The sequence below is a fragment of the Lepisosteus platostomus genome, chromosome 22, assembly GCF_059453375.1.
Source record: "Lepisosteus platostomus isolate fLepPlt1 chromosome 22, fLepPlt1.hap1, whole genome shotgun sequence".
Classification (NCBI taxonomy): domain Eukaryota; kingdom Metazoa; phylum Chordata; class Actinopteri; order Semionotiformes; family Lepisosteidae; genus Lepisosteus; species Lepisosteus platostomus.
Genome location: NC_142632.1, coordinates 8,934,543 through 8,957,386, shown reverse-complemented (window position 1 = coordinate 8,957,386; position 22,844 = coordinate 8,934,543). Strand labels below are relative to the sequence as shown.

The 22,844-nt window shown below is 44.7% G+C and overlaps 1 protein-coding gene across 10 annotated transcripts in view; it reads right to left on the bottom strand.

The window, feature by feature from the left end:
- Positions 1 to 1,979: 1,979 nt before the first annotated feature.
- synrg (synergin, gamma) overlaps positions 1,980 to 22,844 on the bottom strand; it is a 52,094-nt gene continuing 31,229 nt past the window's right edge. For 7 of the 10 annotated variants that reach the window (XM_088616078.1, XM_088616079.1, XM_088616080.1 and 4 more), the window contains 9 exons: positions 19,216 to 19,785; positions 17,998 to 18,161; positions 17,415 to 17,468; positions 17,057 to 17,153; positions 16,169 to 16,317; positions 15,432 to 15,542; positions 15,039 to 15,077; positions 12,050 to 12,082; positions 1,980 to 10,019 (listed from right to left, as the gene is read on the bottom strand). In XM_088616078.1, coding sequence (XP_088472204.1) covers positions 9,888 to 10,019; positions 12,050 to 12,082; positions 15,039 to 15,077; positions 15,432 to 15,542; positions 16,169 to 16,317; positions 17,057 to 17,153; positions 17,415 to 17,468; positions 17,998 to 18,161; positions 19,216 to 19,785 — 1,349 coding nt within the window. In that variant the 3' untranslated portion in view covers positions 1,980 to 9,887. The remainder of the gene's footprint in view (positions 10,020 to 12,049; positions 12,083 to 15,038; positions 15,078 to 15,431; positions 15,543 to 16,168; positions 16,318 to 17,056; positions 17,154 to 17,414; positions 17,469 to 17,997; positions 18,162 to 19,215; positions 19,786 to 22,844) is intronic. The other 3 variants (XM_088616083.1, XM_088616087.1, XM_088616081.1) reach the window with 2 other exon arrangements.

Sequence of the window (22,844 nt, the reverse complement as noted above, 5' to 3'; positions counted from 1 at the left end):
TTATTTATTGATTTATCTAACAACTCCTACCCCACCCCTTTATTTTAATGGGTCGTAGGAATAAAATAACATTTGATTTGCGATGTATTAAGCTGTGGTGGAAAGTGTGTTGTGCTACAGCCCTCTGGGCAGGTGACTTTGGAGTCTCTGTGGCTATAAAGACGTGATGGCACAGCAGGTTAGGACGAAAGGCTGTTAAGCAGCCATCTTCTGATGCCACCCAGAGATTGCATGACCTCTGGTGCTCTGTATATATGTGTATTCTAACAATAATGTGTTAGAGGACCGCAGGTTAGAAAGGAAGGTTGTGTTAGACAGCTGTGCTGCATCGCAGTGGTCTTTGCTGCTCCTCACCCCAGAGGCTGCACGAAGCATCTCTGGGGATTATCGAGTGTGGAGGATTTCTGCACCACCTGTGGGACAGCAAGGACCTCCTCGTTGTGATGGTGCACAAGAGGGGACGGGACATCTGTGTTGGCACCAGTGAGGACACGGAGGTCTCCCGGGTCATCGCTCTGCTCTTGCAGGTACTTTTGAGTTTATAAAAAATGTTTTTTCCCCCCAGTCAAGGAGCACATGAGGATAGGACCTGATGTGTTTCCTGCTCCTGGTCGCAGATACCTAGTGTTGCTGAGCTTCACCAGTTCCTTGGCGCACAGCAGCAATAGGGGAGCATAATAAAGTGCAAATTGCTAGTAAGAGTTCCTTTATAATGCAGTACCTGTCGGCTCTGGCTGTGTTTTGCAGCAGTTAGGGAGAGAGCAGCCAGCACTTCCCAGTAGCAGAGCTCCAATTCTGATGGCCCTGTTATTACAACTTCTTTAAGGGTCACAGAGCGCAAGAACGATGGCGGGGGGGGGGGGGACGGTGATTAACTCTTGGGCTGCAAGAGGTGAGGCTGAAAAAGATTTTAAATTCTAAGACATGTATAGATGTATGCTTGAGTTGCTTGATGTTGAATTTGCTCGTCTTTTTTGCACGGTTTTCCATGTACGTAAAAGGTGGCACCCAGCCCCAGCGACTCAGGGGACAACAGGGTCCTAAGCACACCTGTTTCTATCAGACTGCGGTGCTGGGATCTTGTGCTGTCCTTGTCTGCCAGATTGTGTCACATTGTATTGCGTCGCATAATACAGGTTTCACAATGCAATTATTTAAATGGGCAAAAATTTGAATAGCACCCTGTCTAAGGCTTCAGCTATCACTCTGGTCATACAAATGCAGGTTAGAGAAGGGAGCTTTGCTGGTGTTTGAGCAGCAAAGTAAAAAGATTAATTCAATGCTTTTGAAAAAGAAAGGTTTCAGTAGGGTGTTTGTTCATGTAATCTAGAACATACAATGCAGCAATAACATGTCTATAATTTCTTACTTCTTTAAGATCCCATTATCTATAGGCCAACACCAGGACACTTTATATGTTAATGATCTTTCATAACCTCTCAAAAAAAAGCAACAAAAATTAAATGGTAATCATAAGAATCCATTATGGCTGAGAACGTAATAGTTTGTCTAATACAATTGCAGATCCGCTGAAGCCGGTAAGTGACTGATAATATCACTGCATCTCCAGTTGATCTGCTTTCAGAATACATAATGAAGCCAAACTGTTGATCTTTTATTCTCTTTCAGATTTGAAAGTCTTGAAAGTGGGATCAACGTGATTAATTTGCAGTGACTACATTTTCTCCATCTGTATACAGAAATTTGTAGGAACTGCATTAAATAGGTTGTGCATAGTATAGACTACTATAGAGCACCTGGAGCTTGCATGATGTCATAGCACATGCAGTATCAATTTCTTATACATGAAAATATGAATCAACAACATCCAAGTACCTGCAATCCAAAGTAGGCAGCGAGAGGGAAAGTGTTGCTGTGTTTTTCATGTACAGGCAACACCCTTGCAAAAAAAAAAAACACAAAGGGGCATCTTGGCAATGCATCAGCATGGAAAAATCATCACACAAACACCATGGGGCAACAGGATATCTTTTTTATTACAGTATTGAATCTTAAGCTTTCACAAAGACACCACAAAGTGAGTCGGTATAGATTCACAAAGCGGAGAGGGCGAGATGGGCGATAGTGTAAATTCATACATTCAGTAGGAAGCACTGAAAAGAAAGCAGGAAAGGATAAGGGAAAAAAAACCATGATCAGCAGCCCAGGACAGCCATTCCAGTAATGCTTATTTACAGATGGAGGGACAGCGAGGGGCAGGCAGACAGTCCTGTGGAGCCGGATTATAGCACAGATGGGTTCGCTCTCCTCACGGCTCGACTGCAGCAGCTCCACACAGCCGCCCACCCCAGGGGGCTAAAGGGGCAAGGACAACCGGGACTCGGGGGGGGATCTGCCTGTCAGTTCCAACAGGTCGCACGAGCGTACGGGCCCAGGCTGGAGTTCTGGCACCGCAATGGGCTGCCAGTGAAGGCCCAGCCCTTGAACGCTCTTCCCCCCCTGTCTGACACAACAGGGCTGCCCTGGTCTGGGCAGGCCGGTGCCAGAGCAGCACCCCTGCGATTCGAAATGCAAGCTGAATATTCATTCTCAAAACAAACAAACAGACCCGTCTGCTCCAGTGCAGACGCAACACGTAGCAAATCAAATCCCAGGCATACGAAGAGACCCCACATCAAACCCAGTTTTCCCAAGACATAGTCATTGCATTTCCAGTTTCGAAAGGTTTCTATGACAAAATGCATTTTGTTTGCTTCACTTTAAAAAAAAAAGTGCTACAGCGCTTTGTAAAGCAAATAATTTAATAAATCAAGCTATGGAATGATCATTTTTGGATTAAAAAAAGAGGATGCCTGATTCTTTCATAACTACTAGCAGAGGTAGAAGAAACCACTCTGAAAAGTACTTTAATAAAACTCAGTGTCAGCTGTTTAACTTCCAGTGATCTCTGACTGACAGCGCTAATGGTTTTTGACACAAACTGGGGTACACAGATAATGGAAGCACCCACACTTATAACACTATCACCCTCTCCAAGTAGGGCTTTAATTGTTTCTTGAAATCACTTGGCCCACTCCAGACAAGCTAATGCTGTGGTTAAATAAAAGGCATCAATTAATCTTTAATAAGCAATAACACAGCTGCTTGAGAAAAGGAAAAATATATATTTTTACTAGAACGGCTAACTCGAGAGAAACACCATTATTTTACAGCTGCCCACAATCAGCCCCATCTGTTGTGTTCTATGAGGGACTGTGGTCCCGCACTGCAATAAAAAGAGAAAGTTATTTTTAATTTCCCTGATCAAAACTGTTCTTCCTCAGCCCTATTGACAATCATGCAGTTTTCACAGGTAAGAGTTGCCCTGCCACCTGAGGCGTCAGCAGTATTCCTTATCCATTCATGTTCACACTTTAACTTGGAGAATACACACTCGGCATCGTTAAATCCTTTCAGTGAAGCTACCATCCTTTTTCCAGAAGACAACACCATATTCTAAAAATAAAGCAATAAAAGACAACTTGCGTTCACAGCCAGCTCTCCAGAAACAACACTTCACATGCAAACGCAGAGACGGGATGTTTGAAGTTTCACGCTGCACAAATTTTCAGTTCCCTGAGAAAGGAGAAAAAGAGCTTCATCTGAAAATCCTCATTTAGAACTACTCATCATGCTCTAGGATTTCAGCATTTCTGGTGCAGTGCTTATTCATAGCACCTACAAAGATGTCCTGGGCTGACGAATTGTGGGGTTGAAGGATTAAAAAAGTGGGAACTCTGGCTTTAGCGCGAGACTGGAAGTACCAGCTGTTTTGCTATAATATTAATCTTCAGCACAGCCAGAAACTGCAGCTAGACCACTCAGTGCTGAAAGGTGAGCTTTCAGGAGGAGCAATTAGGTGGTGTTTGCCAAAAAGCCCCAAAAAAGAAATATAAGGTCATTCTAAATGCAAGAGTCCCTATGCCACCTGAAAAGCACCTGAAAGACTGGCAGAATGGCAAGACCACAGATAAGTGAGAGACATTACGTTAAATCAAATGTTATGGAAAGGCCAGAGCTAATATTTAAATTTGTTCCACTGCAGTCATAGCAAGCACTTGCTCTCAAAAGTACCAGTACTGTAACTCTGAAAGTTGTCCTTCATAAGACAGATGTAGAATGCACACACCATGGCAAAACTGTTACTAATGCTGTTCCCTAATATTCTGGCCAAAGAGGACACATTCAGGGAAGGAGCCTAGTTTTCTCATGCTATGACTGATGTCTTGTTGGTTAATGTATACATGTGCACACACACAGAGTCCTTAGGGTACCCCAAGATGCAAATGAGAAGCACAGGAGGTAAATCCTGGTAGATTTGCTGAATCCCATGCGAAATGCAATTAAGGAGGTTAAACTAACTTGAAACTTGACCTGCAAGAATGATCAATCCTCACTCGCAGAAAAAAAAAACCTAAGACGCACTTTGTATGACAATAATCTCGACAGCAAATGAAAAGTACAGTAACCTTGGTAACCGTCACCAAGGGCAGCAGAGCCGTTGGCGGTGAATATTAACGCTGATTCAGAGGCACAGCAATCAGTTGCAACATGTGAGAAACCAGTCGTTGGCTACTGGCCACGGAGGTGAGAGGCCTACAGCACAGCAGTCCAACCCTGAGAAAGACGCGACTGCACACAGCGTGTTCAACCTCACCCTGCCAGCAAGACTTTCGCATGGTGTTCATCAGCTAACTGAACTCGACTCTCAGTGCTGCAAGAATAAGCTATGTCAATCAGACATCTTGCTGTACGGAAAAAAGGGAAGCATTTACTTGTCCCGTTTTCCTCAAAATCCAAAAAGTAGCCAAACCAAAATCAACATTTTTTAATGCAGTGGAGGGCTAGGTGCACTGCACAAGAGTGGTGCAATTATTAAAATGACTTCTCTGAGGGCACAGGGACCGCGTGTTTGTGACGCAGTGCAGCGCAGACTGTGACCCGTCTGGTGCGTCTACTGGAAAGTGCTAATATGAGACACCAGGTTAAAGAAACTCAACTGGTAGGAAATGCCTTCCTCCTCTCTTGCTCCTGACTTTATCACAACCTTTCGGTAGAGAGACTTCCAAAGAAATATTACTACGCCAATGCCTCAGTCTCCTCAAATTCTGCAGCTGCTCGATCAGTCAGCTCAACAAAAATTGTAATGAAAATACATTTACGCAAAAGCAAAATGTTAACAAACAGAAGCAGTGACTCATCTAGGCAGAAGAGCAAAAAAAAAAAGTCCAATTAATTCTTCTGATACCCCTTCAAAGAGCAGGGTCATAACCTGTGAGGGAAACAGCCCTGATGTACCCCCCACCACTACCAGCACCACTGAGACATTCCACTTTCCCAGAAAAAATATCTACTCTTTCCCTGCACAACATTATTCCTCAGTTAATGGGTAGTAGCTCCTATAATACGGCCATTAATTGTCCCCAGTGAGACCGTACTGTCGATGCCTTAATGTCTGCCAATGATCGCCTGAGATTACACAGGTATGAATCCGACACAAGATGGACCCTCCCTTTCCTGCGTCAGGCCTTCCTCTCGAACACATCCTTATACCAGACACCCCTGTCCCATGAGTACCAGCTGCCATAATCCACAAAGGAGCCTGCAGTGATTGGGATTAGAGCAATCCTCCTACATGCAAAGGAAAGATGGAGCAGGGAGCTTGCCTTTGAAAGTGAAAACTGTTTCTGCACAGGTGCTCCAACACCTAAAGGACTCCATTAGTCAGATACATGTGCATCACTCCCAAGTAGTGTCAGGAGTCTGGCAATTCCAAAAACTTAAACAAAGGGCATGTGACACAGCTTTCAAATGAAAATCAGCTTTTTTACTGAATTGCAGAATGATCTACCAAGGTATCTATGAGAAGCACCAACAGCTGCAGTGTTTTAAAACAATGTTTTAGAAATGCTTACCTTATTTTTTGCATAACAATAATTTGTTCTTAAATTCCTCTTTGCTTTGTTTTTATTTAATTTAAGGATGCTGGTGCATTGCTTGAGTCATAAAAGCTCTGCAGCAATTTATTGCTAAAGGCACTATATTAAACACTGATTGATCGACTAATTAAACAGGATGGAAAGAAACACTGACTTCAGTGATTCGTAATTAAAATTGATGAGCGACTGCAAGAAAGCACCATGACAAACCAGCGTTTGAGAAGGAAGAAGCAGATTCACTTGGCAGGAGAGAAAAGGGATTTGTCACACACTTGTCATGCCTTCAGGTTCTACTGCTAACCAAAGGCAAAACTGTTGTGAATTAAAATAGCAATTTCTACCTCATCAGGCAACTGAAAGGGAGTGACAATAAAATGAGGAACAATCTCCCCACCCCAACATCAATAAGCATGAACCGTTCTTGGTCAAATATTCCGAACTACTCGCAGAAAATTGATTCTGAATAATTGTTTAGAGTTGCACTGGTGGGGGAAGGTTCTGCATCTACAGAAATCTGATCCGTTTTTAAACCACGTCCACTCCTAATCACAGCCTCGTGACTTGGATGGGGAAGGCAAGCTCTGGGGAATTTCCACTCGTGTACAAAAATAAGTGAACAAATAATTCTTACAAAGAGCGGCCAGGCTGCTCTCAAGGTCAGCTTACGGCACAAGTCCGAGATCCAACATAAATAAATGAACAGGTCAGGGCAGCCTTAAAAAAAATAAATCAGCTGGGCTGTTTATCTCAGGATATTTCCCATGGGAAGAATGCTGCTTACAGAAATTGGAAGCTGATCTGGGATGCTTAGGAGCGTTTCACACTGAAAGCTGTCACGCAGCATCTGGAGAATGTCTCAGGCTTGATAACTGCTGCTGGAGTAGTAAAACTACTGTAAAACACCTGCCCAGTGAACCAAACTCTTCAGGGGTTTGAGAAGCAGAAAGCAGCAGAGAATTTCAGGACCTCAGTATTTCTGTTACAGTTTTAATTGTACAGAATATCAGAAAGCCCTACGGACCCCTTTGTGAACTGTGGATTTTGTTTTTGCTGCTTTACCACACCGTCTGGAGCGTTGAATAGGAATACAGACGGCTTCACTGAAAAAATATTAATTTCCTGGCGAAAAGACCAGCTTGTCCCGGAGAGCTATTGGAAGGGCTGGACAGGATATTGAAAACCGAAGCATGAAAAGAAACGCTGCAGTTTTGACACAATGGGACACAGTGAAGAACGCGTTCCTCAGGGTTAGATTTCCTCACTGGTGTCTTTAACACAGACAATACCGAGTAGGGGGAGGCAAATTCAACAGGCAGGGGACCAGAGCCCTGGATCTGCAGACGTGATCTCATAATTTCAAAGCTATATATACACCGTGTATATCAGGGTTATATTTTTGGAAGATTAATCAGAATTTACTTTCCGTACAGAAATGAAGTAGGGCGTTGGCAATTCTCTCTTTTCCCACAGAATAAAAGGCTGTTGTGTTCTGTGCGATTTGTTTGAAAAAACACGGAATTTATTTTTGCGAAGATCGAAGTTTGTATCCCCGAGTCATATTCACCCAAGCTGGCCCTCGATCCGACCCCGTCTGCTTGCGGCTGACGTTACTTTCAAGAAGGTCCTCGTGGAGGATGGTTACCGACGGGCCAGTGCTCAGGCTCTATCGTGCGCTAGCACCGGCAGCCTGGCACACTGAATCTAAAAGACTAAAAAAATAAAAGAATGCTACAAATACAAGAACACTGAAATTGAACATGCATGTGAGCTGCTGTCACTACATGATATTAATACCTTTTTTCAGAAATGCTTTTTTTTTTCCAGAAATGCAGAGAAGTCACCTTCTCTAAACTCCTTCAAATCCAGACTCAAAACCTTCTTCTTCAGAAAAGCCTTTACTTAACTGGTTCCATTCTTCACCCCTCTGCTCTTCTTAATACCACCTTCCACTGTCTACTCTATTATTGTTGTATTGTTGTAATTATAATTGTGTCCTATCTTGTGAAATCTTCTTATTTATTGTTGTAGTCTTATTTATTGTTATTGTCATCCTGTAAAGGGCTTTGAGAAGCCACCTTTAAAGGCGCTATATAAAATAAAGTTTATTATTATTATTATTATATTGCATAACATGGCAAAAAACAGTCTGACCATGTATCCACTTTCACCAAAATGCAAAATAGAAAGAGTTAAGCAACCTGTCTGAATTACCCTGTCATAACTGGGCATTGGTTTGTCTCAGAGCACGCTGTTGGACCAGGGGTATTCCTCAGTTAATCTTTTATCTCCCTGTTCTGGTCTCCCCTCTCTTTAGACACAAACCTATATTCCTATAGGCATGAGGACCCATTGACCACTTTATTGACTATTCCCTACTCTGTTCAAATGTGACATGGAGTGAAAGCAGACCCAAAACGAATAGGTATTGTGAAAACCAGTGGGTAAGTGCTCAAGGGTTCAATTACCTTTTCTTATAAACCAAATGATATATTCTCAGAAATCCTGTCAAGATCCTTCTCACAATCTGCCAAAACGGTTTCGAAGGAATTACAATCCTTGTGAGGACATCAGTAAATTCAGTTCTAACAGACACACACTTTGCTCCAGATCAGAATCTACAATCACTGATAAAGCCTGTTTGTCAGTCCTGCGTAAATTAAATTGATAAGAAAGAGAAGACTTATTCTAATTGAGTCGATAAAAAATGATATCCAAGAGACAAGTTGCAAAATACTCCCAGCAGCCTCCAAAGTATTATGTAAACTCCCACTTAAAAGAAAGAGGAAATCAATTTTGCAGATAGCTGCCTGCACAACAATAAAACAAATGCCTTTGAAATTCCACCTATCTATGTCTAACATAAATATCTTCTGAATAAAGTGTTCCACGTCAAGAACAAACACAAGAGGCTTTGCAACAAAAAACGGCAGCAGGTGTTCTGTGTAATTCTTGTTAAATATTACAGCCTTTTAATATAGAACAGCATCTAAGAATGGTACTTTAATAGGACATTATGCAATTAGTATTATTGTTTTGTACTGTTCAACTGTCAACAGGAAAAAGCAGATTTTTTACACCAAAATATACATTCAATCTCAGCCGTAACCCTGCTGCAAGATGTTCAAGCTAAAACTATGATACCATAATAAAATGACAAAAAAAAAAAATCTATCGAGAGACAGCAGGTCCAGCACACTTCCTCTGGGCACATGGACTACGTAGTTATTTTTGAGTGGGCAGTTTGCCTAAGGGATGAATAAGGATATGCATCTAAATCTTAAGACCTAAGCGAATCTGAATCGGCAACATTAGTTACATTAGTTTTCATTATATACTGTAGTATCTCTTTAAAATAAAAAGCTGCTTCTTGCCAACCCTATGGTAACTTATCCCTTTTAATGGAGAAAAAGGTTTCTCTCTGCTGAACTGTCTTCATAATTCAATGGTATATTATATACTTGTAATTATACAATAATTAGACATTGCAATTATTCAATACACAGGACTCACACGGTTAAGAAATCGTGTCTTACTGAAAGTGTCTTTACACAATTTGTTTTGTAGCAGCTTCTGACCTAATTTACCTACATTGTCATTCTGTCCCTTGTTTTACGCCAAATACATTTGTGCAATACACAGTAGCTTATTTTTTCAATAAATAATCATTCGTAACATCTGATCAAAAACTTGTACTTCTGTCAGCGAAAACCAAATGCATAACTAAATGTGCTGTTCATGCTCAGGATTGGTGCGTCCTCTCAGAGCACCACGGTAAGGCCGGTAATAAACACTCTACAAAGCAAATGAAAAAGAGCTATTCTGAGTGCATGACGGGATCCCCAGACTCATAGGCTTAAGTGCGGCTCTGTGCATGGTCAGGCTGAGTGCTTTCTCCATCACTGTTTACCCTCTGTCGGTTGCTATAGCGGCGGCGGCAGCAGCAGGGCCTCAGAGCAAGTCTGGCAGTATGAGGCCTGGCGGTTTGGGCTCCACGCAGTTAATCCAGAAATTGGCACAGCTGGCATGGTACTGGTGACCCCCATACGTAAGCTTAAAGTTGTCCGTTTCCGAGTTGAAAGCCTTCAAGGGGAGAGGAGAAGAGGAAAAACGAAATGAATTTCCAGAATTAAGGTCTTGCATCAAGGCGTAACTCATAAACACAGTGAGAGTGCCAAACTCGGTAATATCTTTTGACCAATACAAGGTGCTTCTTTTATTGTGCCTACAGTACAATGATATACTTTCAGACCCCCCCCACAAGACATCCATTCACAATTTACATTAATAAACCGAGCGCAGACCTGGAGACCCATGGCATATATCTGTTATGAAATGCACAGCAATCGCCCTACATTACTGACACCAAGAGGCTCATCGGTCTGTTTGTGTGTGTGTGTGTGGAGCTCTCTCTCCCCTGTGAAGACGGGCAAGAGTGAGTCATGCGAGATGAATCATGTCCTCCCACATGCCCGAGCAGGCAGGCGGAGTGAGTCATTGTGAGCAGACCCCTTGCAGTGAGCACCTGTGGGGCCCGGCTGCAGCCAATTGGCTGGGGGAACTGGCCGCACTGGGCAATGGGGGGTATTAGACGAGCTCTCTGCCCCCCGCCCATCTACAATTCAGAATTCCACGGTGATCCAAGCATCTTGCTGCGGTTTTACTTTTCCTGGCGATAGTCACTGTGTTCCGTTTTTTGGGAGATCAAAGACTCTCTGCCTCGGTACTTGCAAACCAGTTGCACAGCTTGGTATAAATATCCATATACTGTACATGAAGGGGTTTACAATAATGCCCCTGAGCTCCGGCACACTGTGAAAACCTCAAAATAAACACTTCTCGTTTTCTCGTAACACTTTAAGCCTCATTGTTCCGATTTATATCCTGTTTCCTGCAGCTCCCAATAGTAACTGAACTCCAGAGTATATGTTTATAAATACACTATGTGCCGAGCCCTGATACAAACATCCACACTAGCCCAGACAGCAGACAGACCTCAGAGAGGTGCTTTGGCTGAGAGCATTTTTGAAGCAGGGATGAGTATTTGAAACATGTCTATTGCATTCAGAAAATATGCAAAGCACAAGTCTAGATATCTTTTTTTTTGTGTAAAACTCAATGAAGACAATAAAGTAGCCCCAGTTCTGTCAGGTTATACTACAGACACATGTGCAGCTCTGCTTCTGTGCCTCTCCTCCACTGCTGCTGTGAAATAATAACATGCCAAGGCCTGCAATTCATGGACAGAGGAGAATAACGAGGGAAGGCCGTACAAAAGACATGTTCTCTAGTGCACATTTGCTAAAGATGGCAATTTACTCTTCAGACACCTCAGCAGTTTAAATGTCCATCAGCTACAGTTTTTGAAGGCCTCGAACGGAACTTCGGCTAACTGTGAAGGACACTCAATGCTTCCTTTTAAAATAAATGTGGGGCCTGTCAAATGGCTCAACTGGTAAAGCCCTTCGCCTGGGCTCTACAGTTCAGGTGGCACGGGCTGGAGCCTGGGTCATGTTGAGAGGCAACTGGGAATAGGATTCCCCAAAGCAGACTGGATGGATGAGCGGGTAGGGTGGGATTATTCAGACAGCACAGTCCTGGCTGTCCGTGACTCAGGTGAGGGATGCTCCTTCCCCGAGCGCTACATTTTGGGCTGGAGGCTATGCTGCCTGTGATGTTTGAAAAGATGACTGTCTCGAGACAGCAGGGCCGGTTGGAGGAGTCAGCCTGCACTTCTTCATTCTCACCTGGGTGCAGTTGCTGGGCTGGTGAGTGGAGGCATGAAAGACACCTATTTTCACTATACCAAACTGGGAGGGCAAAACAAAAATTATTAGCATTTCTAAATTTCTTTTTAGAAATGTGCAGCTACCCTGAATGTCTTTAGTTATGGCCTCTCTCCCTTCAGGTGAGCTAGCTTTACAAAATAGCAGCGTGCACATCTTACAGGCCCCTCTTCTCTAGACCTCTGTCGGGAAAACGTGCGGGCCAGCACCGCGCCCCCTTATGCAGAGTGTAAGCCACTGCAGATTCCACCCCACTGCTCCTGGCAGTAATAGAGAAAAACTACAGTGTGAAGAACTTAAGAAAGATAAAAAATAAGGCATATTTACCCATAACCTCCTGTCACTGTCTTTTGCTCGTGCCTGCAAGTAGCACAAGAAATGTCAGCATTTCTTTGCAGGAAGCAGGAATCGGCAACCTGTAATTAATGCTCCCACCAGCCCACATGCCCTTTGCCTTCCATTAGCCAGACAGAGAAGGGGATCAGCCCTGATCCTGCAGGAACACTGAGGATACTGGTTTTCACTAAACCTGAGCAACAATCATCTCCAGTGCTAAATCGGTACCTTAATGCTTCTGCCTGCTTGTTTCCATTTTATTCAACCTGTTTCTTTGGTCAGTCCTGCGTGTCAAAAACACCCAAATCCAGGGGCACTGCTTCCAACAGCTTCAGTATGCAGAACTTTGACACAGCTGTGATGCCCAACTAAACAGCTCTTACAAGCCGATACAAGTGGATGATCAGGTGGGACACGCCCACAATAAGTGTTTGTTCCTTCTGCCCAGGGCAAGCTACTTGCATTTTCCAACACACCTGGGTGAGGGCAGCTCTGAAACTCAGGAACTGGTACAGCGTTGACACTAACTTCAAATCCCACTTGACCTTTTAAGAGCCTGAAAGCAAAAACTGACAAACGTGCCCTAGGTAGAAAATTAAGCCCTGCGATGAAGAACCAGCAAAAAATCCAGGAAACACAGTGTTCCACCGGGACCAGGGCTGGGAACTGCTGGGATAGAGACCGAGAAAGTTCAAGGGGTCCCATGATGTGCATTTCAAAAGACACATTCCATAGGAAAGTGCTTTCATTTTGCCGTTTTTTCCATTTTCGAACGGTAAAATCAACTGGCAGGAAAAGCAGGAGAGAAGGGTAAGAGGTAAGGAATAGACAACACACCCCCCAAGACTCCCAGAGATCACACCCCAGCCGCAGCTTAATCACGCAGCTTCCCAGGAAATAACGCAGTTACCAATCAGTCCTGCAGCCTCTACACTGAAGACCACCACTCTCGGCACCTAGACAGGTGAAGCTACATCCATTGGGCTCTTCATTTTCTGTGTTTATGGTTGACCTCTTTTTAACTTAACGAAAGCCAATTCCATTGTGAGCTAGAAACACCACAGCGCTGCTCATTACGAGGCCAGCTTTCGACTCAACATCACAGCCACCGAGTGTTTTCCCTCATCGATCCCTGAGCAGAGTTTACAAGTGACTCTGATCAATAATCCCACGGGCTATTAAACCCATGTTGCAGTCCTGCAGTTTCACAGCTTCGCCCACAACTTGCCCATGGGGGGGGGGGGGGTCAGCCAGGTGGACAATTAACACTGAGAGCGAAGAGCCCCACGCACATCGTACTGTTTGCAAACGCACTGGGCAACAGTTAAAGATGTAGGGCAAATCGTAAGGCAATATAATTAAGCCTATGGCTGCTGGCTTTCTCTTTTAACTGACCAACAAAGGTAAAACACCCCTTCTGCAAACAAATGGCTGTGCATCCCCCAACTCAGGAAAAACACCATACCACACAAGGGTTACTCAGATCACAGTACTTTCCCTACCTGACCTGCATGCTGTGTATATTTAACCCACTCCCAGCAGCTCCACTTAAACTCATCTGACTTATAGCATTTTACCATTTGGTTTGCAGTAACAGCATATACACTATGCACATCTAAACACTAGCTGTGGAAGAAATAAAATGCTTGTATGCTAGAGTTCAATACTGCTGATTCCAAAAGAAACCCTGAAGTGGGCAAACCATGTGCTATGGCATTAGATTTGCTGAACACCCCGTGTGTTCAACTTCAAAATGTAATCACATGTTATAATTAAGTATCTTGGTTTTGAGATATTTATTGAAACAATGTGGGGCCGGTCACAAGTAAAGCTGTAGCTTTGACTACTGAACTATGAACTTTAAAATAAAGCTCTAACAAATTTGAAACTATTGCTTCTAAAATTACTGCTCATAAGACAAAGGAGGGGGGTGCAGCTAAGAAAGAGCATCAATACACTTTATGCTGAAGGCCAGAAAGAGATTTTGAGAACTCTGTGAAAACCCTGAAAAACAAGTTTCCTTGAGGAGCACAAATACTGGAAAAGGGAAGCGCTAATAATATCCTGCTTCCCAATGCAGTAACGAACATGCGTGTTTCGGTCTGAACTGCAGGTTGGATGACACTGCAACATGCAGAGCCGCACAGCCGCCGTGAACTGTGCCGCGTTCCTGCGCCGACGTGCTGGGGCGTGAGGGTGAAAGGTAAGGGTGAATAGTCTGGCGTACGAGTTCTGGTTTTTGTGATCAGTCCACTAAGCTGCTTCTCCCCCTGTCAGATCCCCCCCATGCAACAGCCGGCACAGAGAGCAGGGAGCACAAAAAGAACAGGTCTGCCTTTCGCACGCTGCCTCTTCCAGTCCTGTCGCCTGGATCGCCCCGGTGACTGCCACAGTCCACCTTGCAAACACACCAGCAAAACACGCTGAGAAGGCATCTGTACCTGTTTTTTTATTTTCCGGACAGTCACTCATGCCAGTCACTTTGCTTGTCCGGCTCTCCACTCTCAGGGTGGGACCGGGTGTGATCAAAACTTTGACCCAGCTGGCCGAGCGTTTATTTGTGGCTTTACTGTGGCTTAGCCTAGCAACGAGCTGCACGCGATCAGCTCACTCCAACCCTGGGAGACCTTAACCATACAAAGGGGAGTCCCAGTTGCTCTGAAACGAGCACAACAAAGCAACTGAAGCGGAAATTTTCAAAAAACAAAAAAACAAACATAAGCCTTTCATTCATCTGAATGCTGACTTATTTCATTAATCTCCACAGGACTGGCCAAGAACAATCCATTTGATTGCATCTGCAGCACACAGCTACGAGCTGTCTATCCCTCACGCAGTACTGATAAAAAAGCTGATGAAAGAGCAGATCTGGTCGTTTTTGTGTTCCACTGCCTTCAGCACTTCCCTTCCACAACCCTCTGCCCCCACCCCGAGATCAGAGCTGTAACAGGATTATTAGACAGGCGTCACCCCTCCATACTTTTTTAAAGAGCCGTCCAACAGTTCTGCCTTCTTTTTTCTGCAAAGCGTCCAAAACCAAAAAAAAAAACGTTAATCTGGGATTTTCTGCCAGGCCAAATCAGTTTCTCATCACAACTGGCAACTGTAATCACTGCGTGTAAGGCAATTACATTTTGAAAGAAATGTGTCTAAGCTAGGGTTATTTTATGTCTGAACATGGTAAACTGCCGCAGTATTTCTTTACTTGTTAATCTAAGAAAAGGAATGAAAAGACTCAATTACTCAAGACATTTGTGAAAACCACGATTTTGAAGGATACACGATAGCTTTCCTTATCCTGTTTTTCACCCAGGGTGCAGGAGTGGAGTGTTTATGGACAGGACTATGGCTGCAAGCGCTGGGGTGCTCTCACCTTGCTCCGCGAGTCCACGTTCAGCAGGCACACACCGCAGGCCAGCTCCTTGGCATTTTTGATGCCGTGCCGCAGGATACAGGAAGAGAAATCCAAGGAGCTCTCGTCAGGCTGCCCAAACAAATAACAAAACAAGAAGCAACTGTGTTCACATGGGGTTTTAAAAGAAATCTTCCAAGCATGTTCCATCTCTTTATAAGTAATCCATTTAAACTCCGAGAGTGAGCCAAAGTCTAACCCAGCAGGCACAGGGGGTGAGGGGAGACACCCTAAATGGGACCCGAGTCCCTGCAACACTTTCTCCTGCAGAAGAAGTTAAAATATTTCTGCAGATCTGAAAATGTACTAAGCTGCTACGCATAGGCCAAAACAAAACTTCTGCCATGTTTCAGAAGGATGAGCCAGGAGTTACCAAAGTAAGTGAGAGGTTACAGCCTGGAGAGAGAAAGGAACAGCGCCACCTCATCTGTGAAGCCTGGCCACCTCTCTGGAACAGGCTCGCTTGTCTTTACTGGTGATGTAAGCTAATGAACGCAGCTTTGGAATTAATTCCAAAATTAAAAAGACACATTTTGTCTAGCACACTATTGTTAGTGTTTGAGTTGGAAAGGGCTATTTCCTCACCTCTTGATTGACAGGAAAAATGTGAACCACGTACCTGCTCTGTGTTACTATACCGCTTGCCTCCAGCAGCTCTTCTCCCCCACCCCTCTGCCCTCCCACCCCAGGGACCTTACCGTCACGTTGGCGAGCGACATGAAGCCCATCAGGTTGTTCCAGACGCGGCTGATGTCCTTGAGGAGCTGCTGCAGCTTCTCGGAGCACACGGCCGTGGCCTTGATCCCCAGCTCCACCCGCCTGGCCACGCGGTACACCTCCACCACGCCTGCAGCGGGAGCCCAGACAGGAGAAAAGCCATCAGGGACTTGGCCGGTTTCTCAGATTAACAGCTCTGGCGCAGAGAGCCTCAACGCGTCACACAAATGCCATGGGCAGAGCTCAGCAGAGGGAAGCGCAGCAGTGTGTGCAGGCCTGACTTCCCTGTCGCGCCTTATTTCCGCTGCTATAGCAATAGTTAACAATTTCTCATATAGAGCTTTTCTGGACACTCCACTCAAAGCGTTTTACAGGTAATGGGGATCCCCCCCACCTCCACCAGTGTGCAGCCCCACCTGGATGATGCACCAGTACTCTCCCCACACACCAGCTCTCAGTGGGGAGGAGAGCAGAGTGATGAAGCCAGTTCAGAGATGGGGATTATTAGGAGGCCATGACTGGCAAAGGCCAGGGGGAAATTTGGCCAGGACACTGGGGTAACACCCCTAATCTTTTCGAGAAACGCCCTGGGATTTTTAATGACCACATAGAGTCAGGACTTCCGATTTACGTCTCATCCGAAGTAAGTGTCCCGTTACTATACTGGGGCATTAGCACCCACACAAACCACAGGGTGAGCGCCCCCTACTGGCCCCTACTCTTCCAGCAGCTAAGAGGTCTTCCATCCAGGTAAACATAAGACCAGACAGGTTCACAAGCCTCAGCCTCATGTGCTTGGTTACAGATGATGAGATGAATATAAATGTCTGCTCTCAACACAATGCTACTCTGTCTCCGGGCTCTCTCACCAAGCAGGTACTCCATCCCCTGGGCAGACTGGATGACCTCAGTGCAGACCGCCGAGCTGCTGATGCTGTTCAGAGTGTTGTTGGCTTTGTTGATGACCTGCGCACAGAAATCCAGAGGAAGTTGATTCACAAAAGCCAGTCGCCCCAGCTTGTTATGGTGTTATAAATGTACATATTATATGCGTACAGGAATTTGTACAGGGAAAATGTAAAAATGTTCAACTGTGTGAAAAAAAAACGATTACCCCTTCGCCTTGTATTTCAAACACTATTCCTCTACAAAGCAATGTTTTATCTGCTTGTTGTGTGACGGGTACAGTGACGTGCAGATCTCATAGCAAAGCAGGTGTCTGCTTACCTGCAGGGCACTTTCCAAACATCTCTGCCATTCGTAAGCATAGCGTTCACTTTCCTGAAATAAAAACAACCCATAAAGTTAAGAAAGAGAGGTCAGAAGCAAGGGGACTCCCATTGGCCAATTTTTTGCCTAAGGTTTCTTCTAGCAAATAGAACCTCATCCAGATGTGCCCTGAAATATCCCGGCAGGCGAACATCAATAAGTTTTAACTGAATTTGTTCAGGAGACACCGCATCAGCAAACCTCAGCTTTTAACATTCAATCTGCAAACAAGGCACAAGGCTGTTAATGAGTTTCAGACCCCGCTAAAGGTTAAGGTTCCTTTTTTTTTTTGCCTTTTCTCTTTCGGCCTTGATAAAATGGACACCATATAAGAATGTACCATGACACAGAGCACAGGCTTCTGTCTGGGAAGCATCATGAGCATCTTGGGATTAAGACCATCAAAAGGAGCAGCGCCAAAGGGAAAAAGGTAAAAGCCCGCTTTTTCTTCGTTACTCCGAGACGGCTGGCTGAGAGCCTCGGAGCTGGAGGAATTCCTCGTGCTCCGGCTCGAGGGGAAGCCCCCCCCCCCCCTCCTCACCTCCACCTCCCCGGTGAGGTCCTTATACTTGTCGCGGATGACCGGCAGGGCAGGCTTCTCGCTCAGCGTGCTGGAGCGATCCCGGAACAGCTGCTCGGGGGCGGGGGACGGGGTGGAGCGCCCGATCTCTTTATCGCCAAGACTGAGGCTCCTCTTGTGTGAGCCTGAGCAAAACGGAGACAGCACAGGCATGGAGGTGACTAGCAGCGCGCTGCGCGGCCATCGGAGGCTGGACCTGAGAGCCCTTGTCTACAAGCCAGCAGCCAGCAGCTGTTGTGTGATTACAGCAAAGGTCCTATCTGCTTAAACAGATTTTTGTGGATTTAAAATAGCAATTACAGTTCTTTTCCACCGTTTAAAATTTTACATATATGTACACCTGCAGTGAAATTATTTCCATTGCCAAGCTGAGTCGATTACAGACAGCACATTTCTTACTGGGGAGACAGAGCAACACAGCCACATGGGACAAAACGGCATCCGAGAAAATCTGAAGACTACAGACTGAACCAAGCAATTATGCCTCTCAAGTGCACAAAGCCAGATTGATGAATGGTGATTAGATGCCAAGGATTTTAAAATCTAAAATAATTCGTAAAAAAACACTTTATCAGACCGTGTTTTAAGAAAGAATCAGAATTTAGCTTATACCACATTCAGTGGCTAATATAATGTAAGTGAGTAGATCTATGATGACAAAAAGGAGCTGCAGAATTAGATAATTCTAGCACTCAGCTCCTAAGAAACTGTTTATCTATCTCTGTCTTGCCAGCAGTCCACAGAGTGCCATCTGCTGTTCTGTACCTGGTAACTTCTAAAGACGACTCACAAACTCTGTGGAGCCTTGTGTTTGAGGTACAGATGTACGCTGCGCCCACTGACTAAACATTTTGTTAAAAGGTGATTTTAATCTAGCTATCTTCCGAAGATACTCCAAAGTCTTGGTTTAACCTTTGTTTTGAATAGGCTAGGCATTCTATACTATCTTAATTTCAGGTACATTTATATACACACAAAACTTCTTATGGTTTCTATTGTCAATGTGGAGGTATACAAGGTCTACATAAACAGTGTTCTTTTCTGTTCTTACAAACAGTAAAGTAAAAGGCCACAGACCAGAGACAGAAGAAAAGCAGATTTTACAGCAAGACAGAAACGAGCACCATGGAGACAGCAACGAAGAGGAATCAGTGTGGTTGTGAAACACAGGCCACTCACCCTGCACGGAGAGGTCAAAGGTTGCCAGTTCACTCTTGATCATCTCCTCACTGGACTTCACCTTGGCCTGGGAGCTGGCCTTGAGGAAGTCAAACTTGCCGAACTTGGGTTTATCTCCCTGGAAGGCACCAAATTCGTCGGCAGCTTCTCCAGTCAGGTTCTGCGGTCCATCGGCGCCAGGGTCCACTGGGGCGGGAGGGGAGTCAGCCTTCTCCGAGACGGTGCTGGCAAAATCCCCAAAGTCGTCATCCTCGGGCAGCTGGGGGCCGGACCCAAAGGGCGCAAAGGCCTCGAACTTGTCGTCTCTAGAGACGGCCTCATCCGGGGGGAAGGTGGTGACCTTGGCGACGGTTGTCATGGTGATGTTCTCCGAGCTCCCGAAGGACGTCTCCTTCCTGTGCAGGATGGCGGAGGAAGGCCGGCTGCCGCCTTCTGAACTAAACTGCGGCTTCTTCCCCTGACTGGCCGGGGGCTCCTCTCGGTCTGACCAATCATAGCTGGCGAGGCTGCTGACAGTGGAGCCACCCCCGCCGAAGTTTCCGAAGGGGTCGAACTTCAAATCTTCCCCCTCTGCATGAACAAACAAACAAACAAACAGGAGGCTCTCCCAATGAGAATATCATTACTGAAGCTGGACTTGTCAGGTGGAGCTGACAGGACTGGAAAATTACCTACAGCAGTGAGGCAACCTATTCTGAAGCATGACAGGACAGCTTCTTACTGCGGGATTTAATGAATATACCAGCCTTCTTGCAGTGAAGTATGTACGTGTAGACCCCTATTGCATAGACCTACAGCTGCACAGCCCTTAGGTACAGTAGGTATACTTACTTGCTCTCATCCTGAGCCTACAAGCTGTTTACTGGAATAAAACCCTGCTTTTGTAAACAGGAAGGTGTGCAGGACAGGCAGTGAGCAAGGGTGTGGGGGCTACGTCACTGAGCCCCGAGTCCCAGCCAAGCCACTGGCACGCAGCTACGCTCCCTGAACCCCCCCTGGAGAGCTGCACTGGCCTTTAGCTTCATTGTGTTCTGAACTGCAGTCATCAAAACCTCTGCTCTGCAAATAAAATTCAGATTTAGGACAATGCTGTTGCAATGCAGTGCTAGATGCGTGTGGTTTCTTTTCTGTTGCTATTCCACCTTCCCGTCTTCAGGCAACTAAACGCAGAATGCAGCTCGAAGACCACTGTACTTTTAAAGGATGTTTTTCCTGTGCTACCTAAAAGGACAAACGTGAAAGCATTTCGTTTTGAAGCCACAAAGACAACCCAAAGCATTGTGGCTACTGCCCCCACGCTTCGCAAACGTGTTGATGGCACTGCGCAGTGACAGATCCTGCCGCCAGTGACCTTCTACCTTGAAAAGCAAACTCCTTGCAGCTGGACCAACGGAGCTGAACTCCAGTAGATTTCCATCTTATTGATTTTGTGGTCTTTCCCCAATTCATGACACTTCACATGGCCCAATCCAAAATCAATGTCAAAACATTTAAGGAAAACATCCATCTTGTATATTGGTAAAGATCTTTGTGGAAACATCTGACTGAAAGTGCTTACTGGCAAGGAAGCCATATTTGATAGTGGATTTTGTGCGATTTTTGTGCGAAACTCTTTTGTAAATATGCAACTATGAACATTTTTGTGCTTCGTCCTCTCATGCCCACAACCTGAAGGACATACAAGAACAATGGATGGGTGTGATGTGCTGGCAATGTTGGATTTTGTGTAAAACAAATGTCATCACGATTAACTGTACAAAATGTATGTTAGATTTGTAATTTCTCTACCAATTTTATTCAGTCACTATGGGAGAAAATATGGGCAATATGAGCCAATCAATTGTATGGTAAACCTATACATAAGGAACATTTCACATACACAAACTGGATGTTTAAGAAATGTCATAGAGCAGTAAAAGCAATTATTCGCCACCAGTGAATGAAGCTAATTGGTCACATGGTTTGGCAACCAAACTGTATTTGACTATTTTCTTTTCCTCCAAATACACTAGACCAATTTAACTGAAATACTGAATTATGACCATAGTCCAAGCAGAATCCGATGTTGTCAATTTTAACCTGATCCGCATAACTACCACGAAACAATGCAAAATGATTACTTTTTAAAAGGTAATGAGTGAAAAAAGGACTACAGGCATTTGTACATCTCCCAAACCTGAACACCCCTTTATAATTCCAACATAAGCAGTGGCTTTAGTTGGAAAATATCCTGTGGGTAGCTCCTTGATAGGAATTGAAGATGCTGTCACATGTTGAGTAATAGAAAACAGGAACAAAAGCCTAAATGAATCAGGTGTTTTGGACAACTGGAAGCCTGTTGTTTGCATTAGTATTTCCAATACAAAGGAAGCGGTGTTGTCTTGCTGGGACTGAGAACCCTGCCTCCTCATCTTCCCTGCCTGGAAACCTCAGCTCCAGGTCTCTGGCTTGCCCTACCTTCCCGAGAGTTGCCGGTGTGCGGCTGACACAGACTCGTGGTTCCACGGTCCTGCCCTGCCTTGTTCACTAAACAGTGCCCTCCAAACCCTCCAATATTTCAAAGGCGACTCTAGAGCGCTACTGGGAATACGGAGGACTGCAAAACAGTAAACAAAAATACTAAAAAAATTAACAAACCTAATGAAAGGTCAGGGCTTGATCTTAACAGTGCAAGAAATCAGGCACTGAGATTTTAATTCATAATTAAGGCAATAAAACAAGGCAGTAATCACTGATTCCTTGTGCATTAAGTGGACTGGGTGTAGCACGGAATTAGAAATTGGTTTATTGTGGATAAGCACAATATATTTCAGCTTTAACTGTAATTAAATATTCACCTACCTATTACAGATTCTGAAAAAACTATATTTGCACCTGCAGTATATTACTATATAAGCTTTTAACATATAACCTAAGAGTTTTAATGGGAATTAACTGACACCTAAATAACTAACATGATCTAACGGGGACTATAATTAGAAGAATGAAAATGGCTAAGCTATTTCAATTAATAAAAAATTATCTCTGCAGCAATTAGAGGGGCTGTTGACAAGGTGAAAATTGTTTCCCACACAACCGATTACTCAAAGACCTACTGACAGAGCAGAGGAACAAGGATTAGAAATAACCACCAGTGAATCTGACAGATAATTGACAACTAGTTCGTCTTCAAAGTGGAACTTTTCACATTATCTTTCTTCCCAAACCCCAAGACAGATCTAGTTGTACAAGCAAGTATGGCTGAATCTAAAAGAATTATCTGTGAAATAGCTGAATCTAAATGGCTTTTCCACTTTCCGATTGCACTGAGGAAGAAAACAGCCTGTTCAGCTAGCGCTATACTACGGACTGCAGGATCTTCATGCCTCAGCTGTTTCTGTCACCCTGTGACACAGTATTCCTGGTACTGCACATCAGAACCGCCCACTGGAAGACCAGCCCATTGGGAAGGGCGTTTAATACCAGTGGTCGTTGTTGTCTGTGCAGGTGAGTGGCTCTTTCCCCCAGTTTCAGCCCCGCTATCCCGCTGATCTCCCCCAACTATAATCCAAATGGCAACCAACTCATCCTGCATTTTAAAACCTCCAATGCTTAGCGTAGCATTAGCAGAATTCACGTTCTGGAAGCCG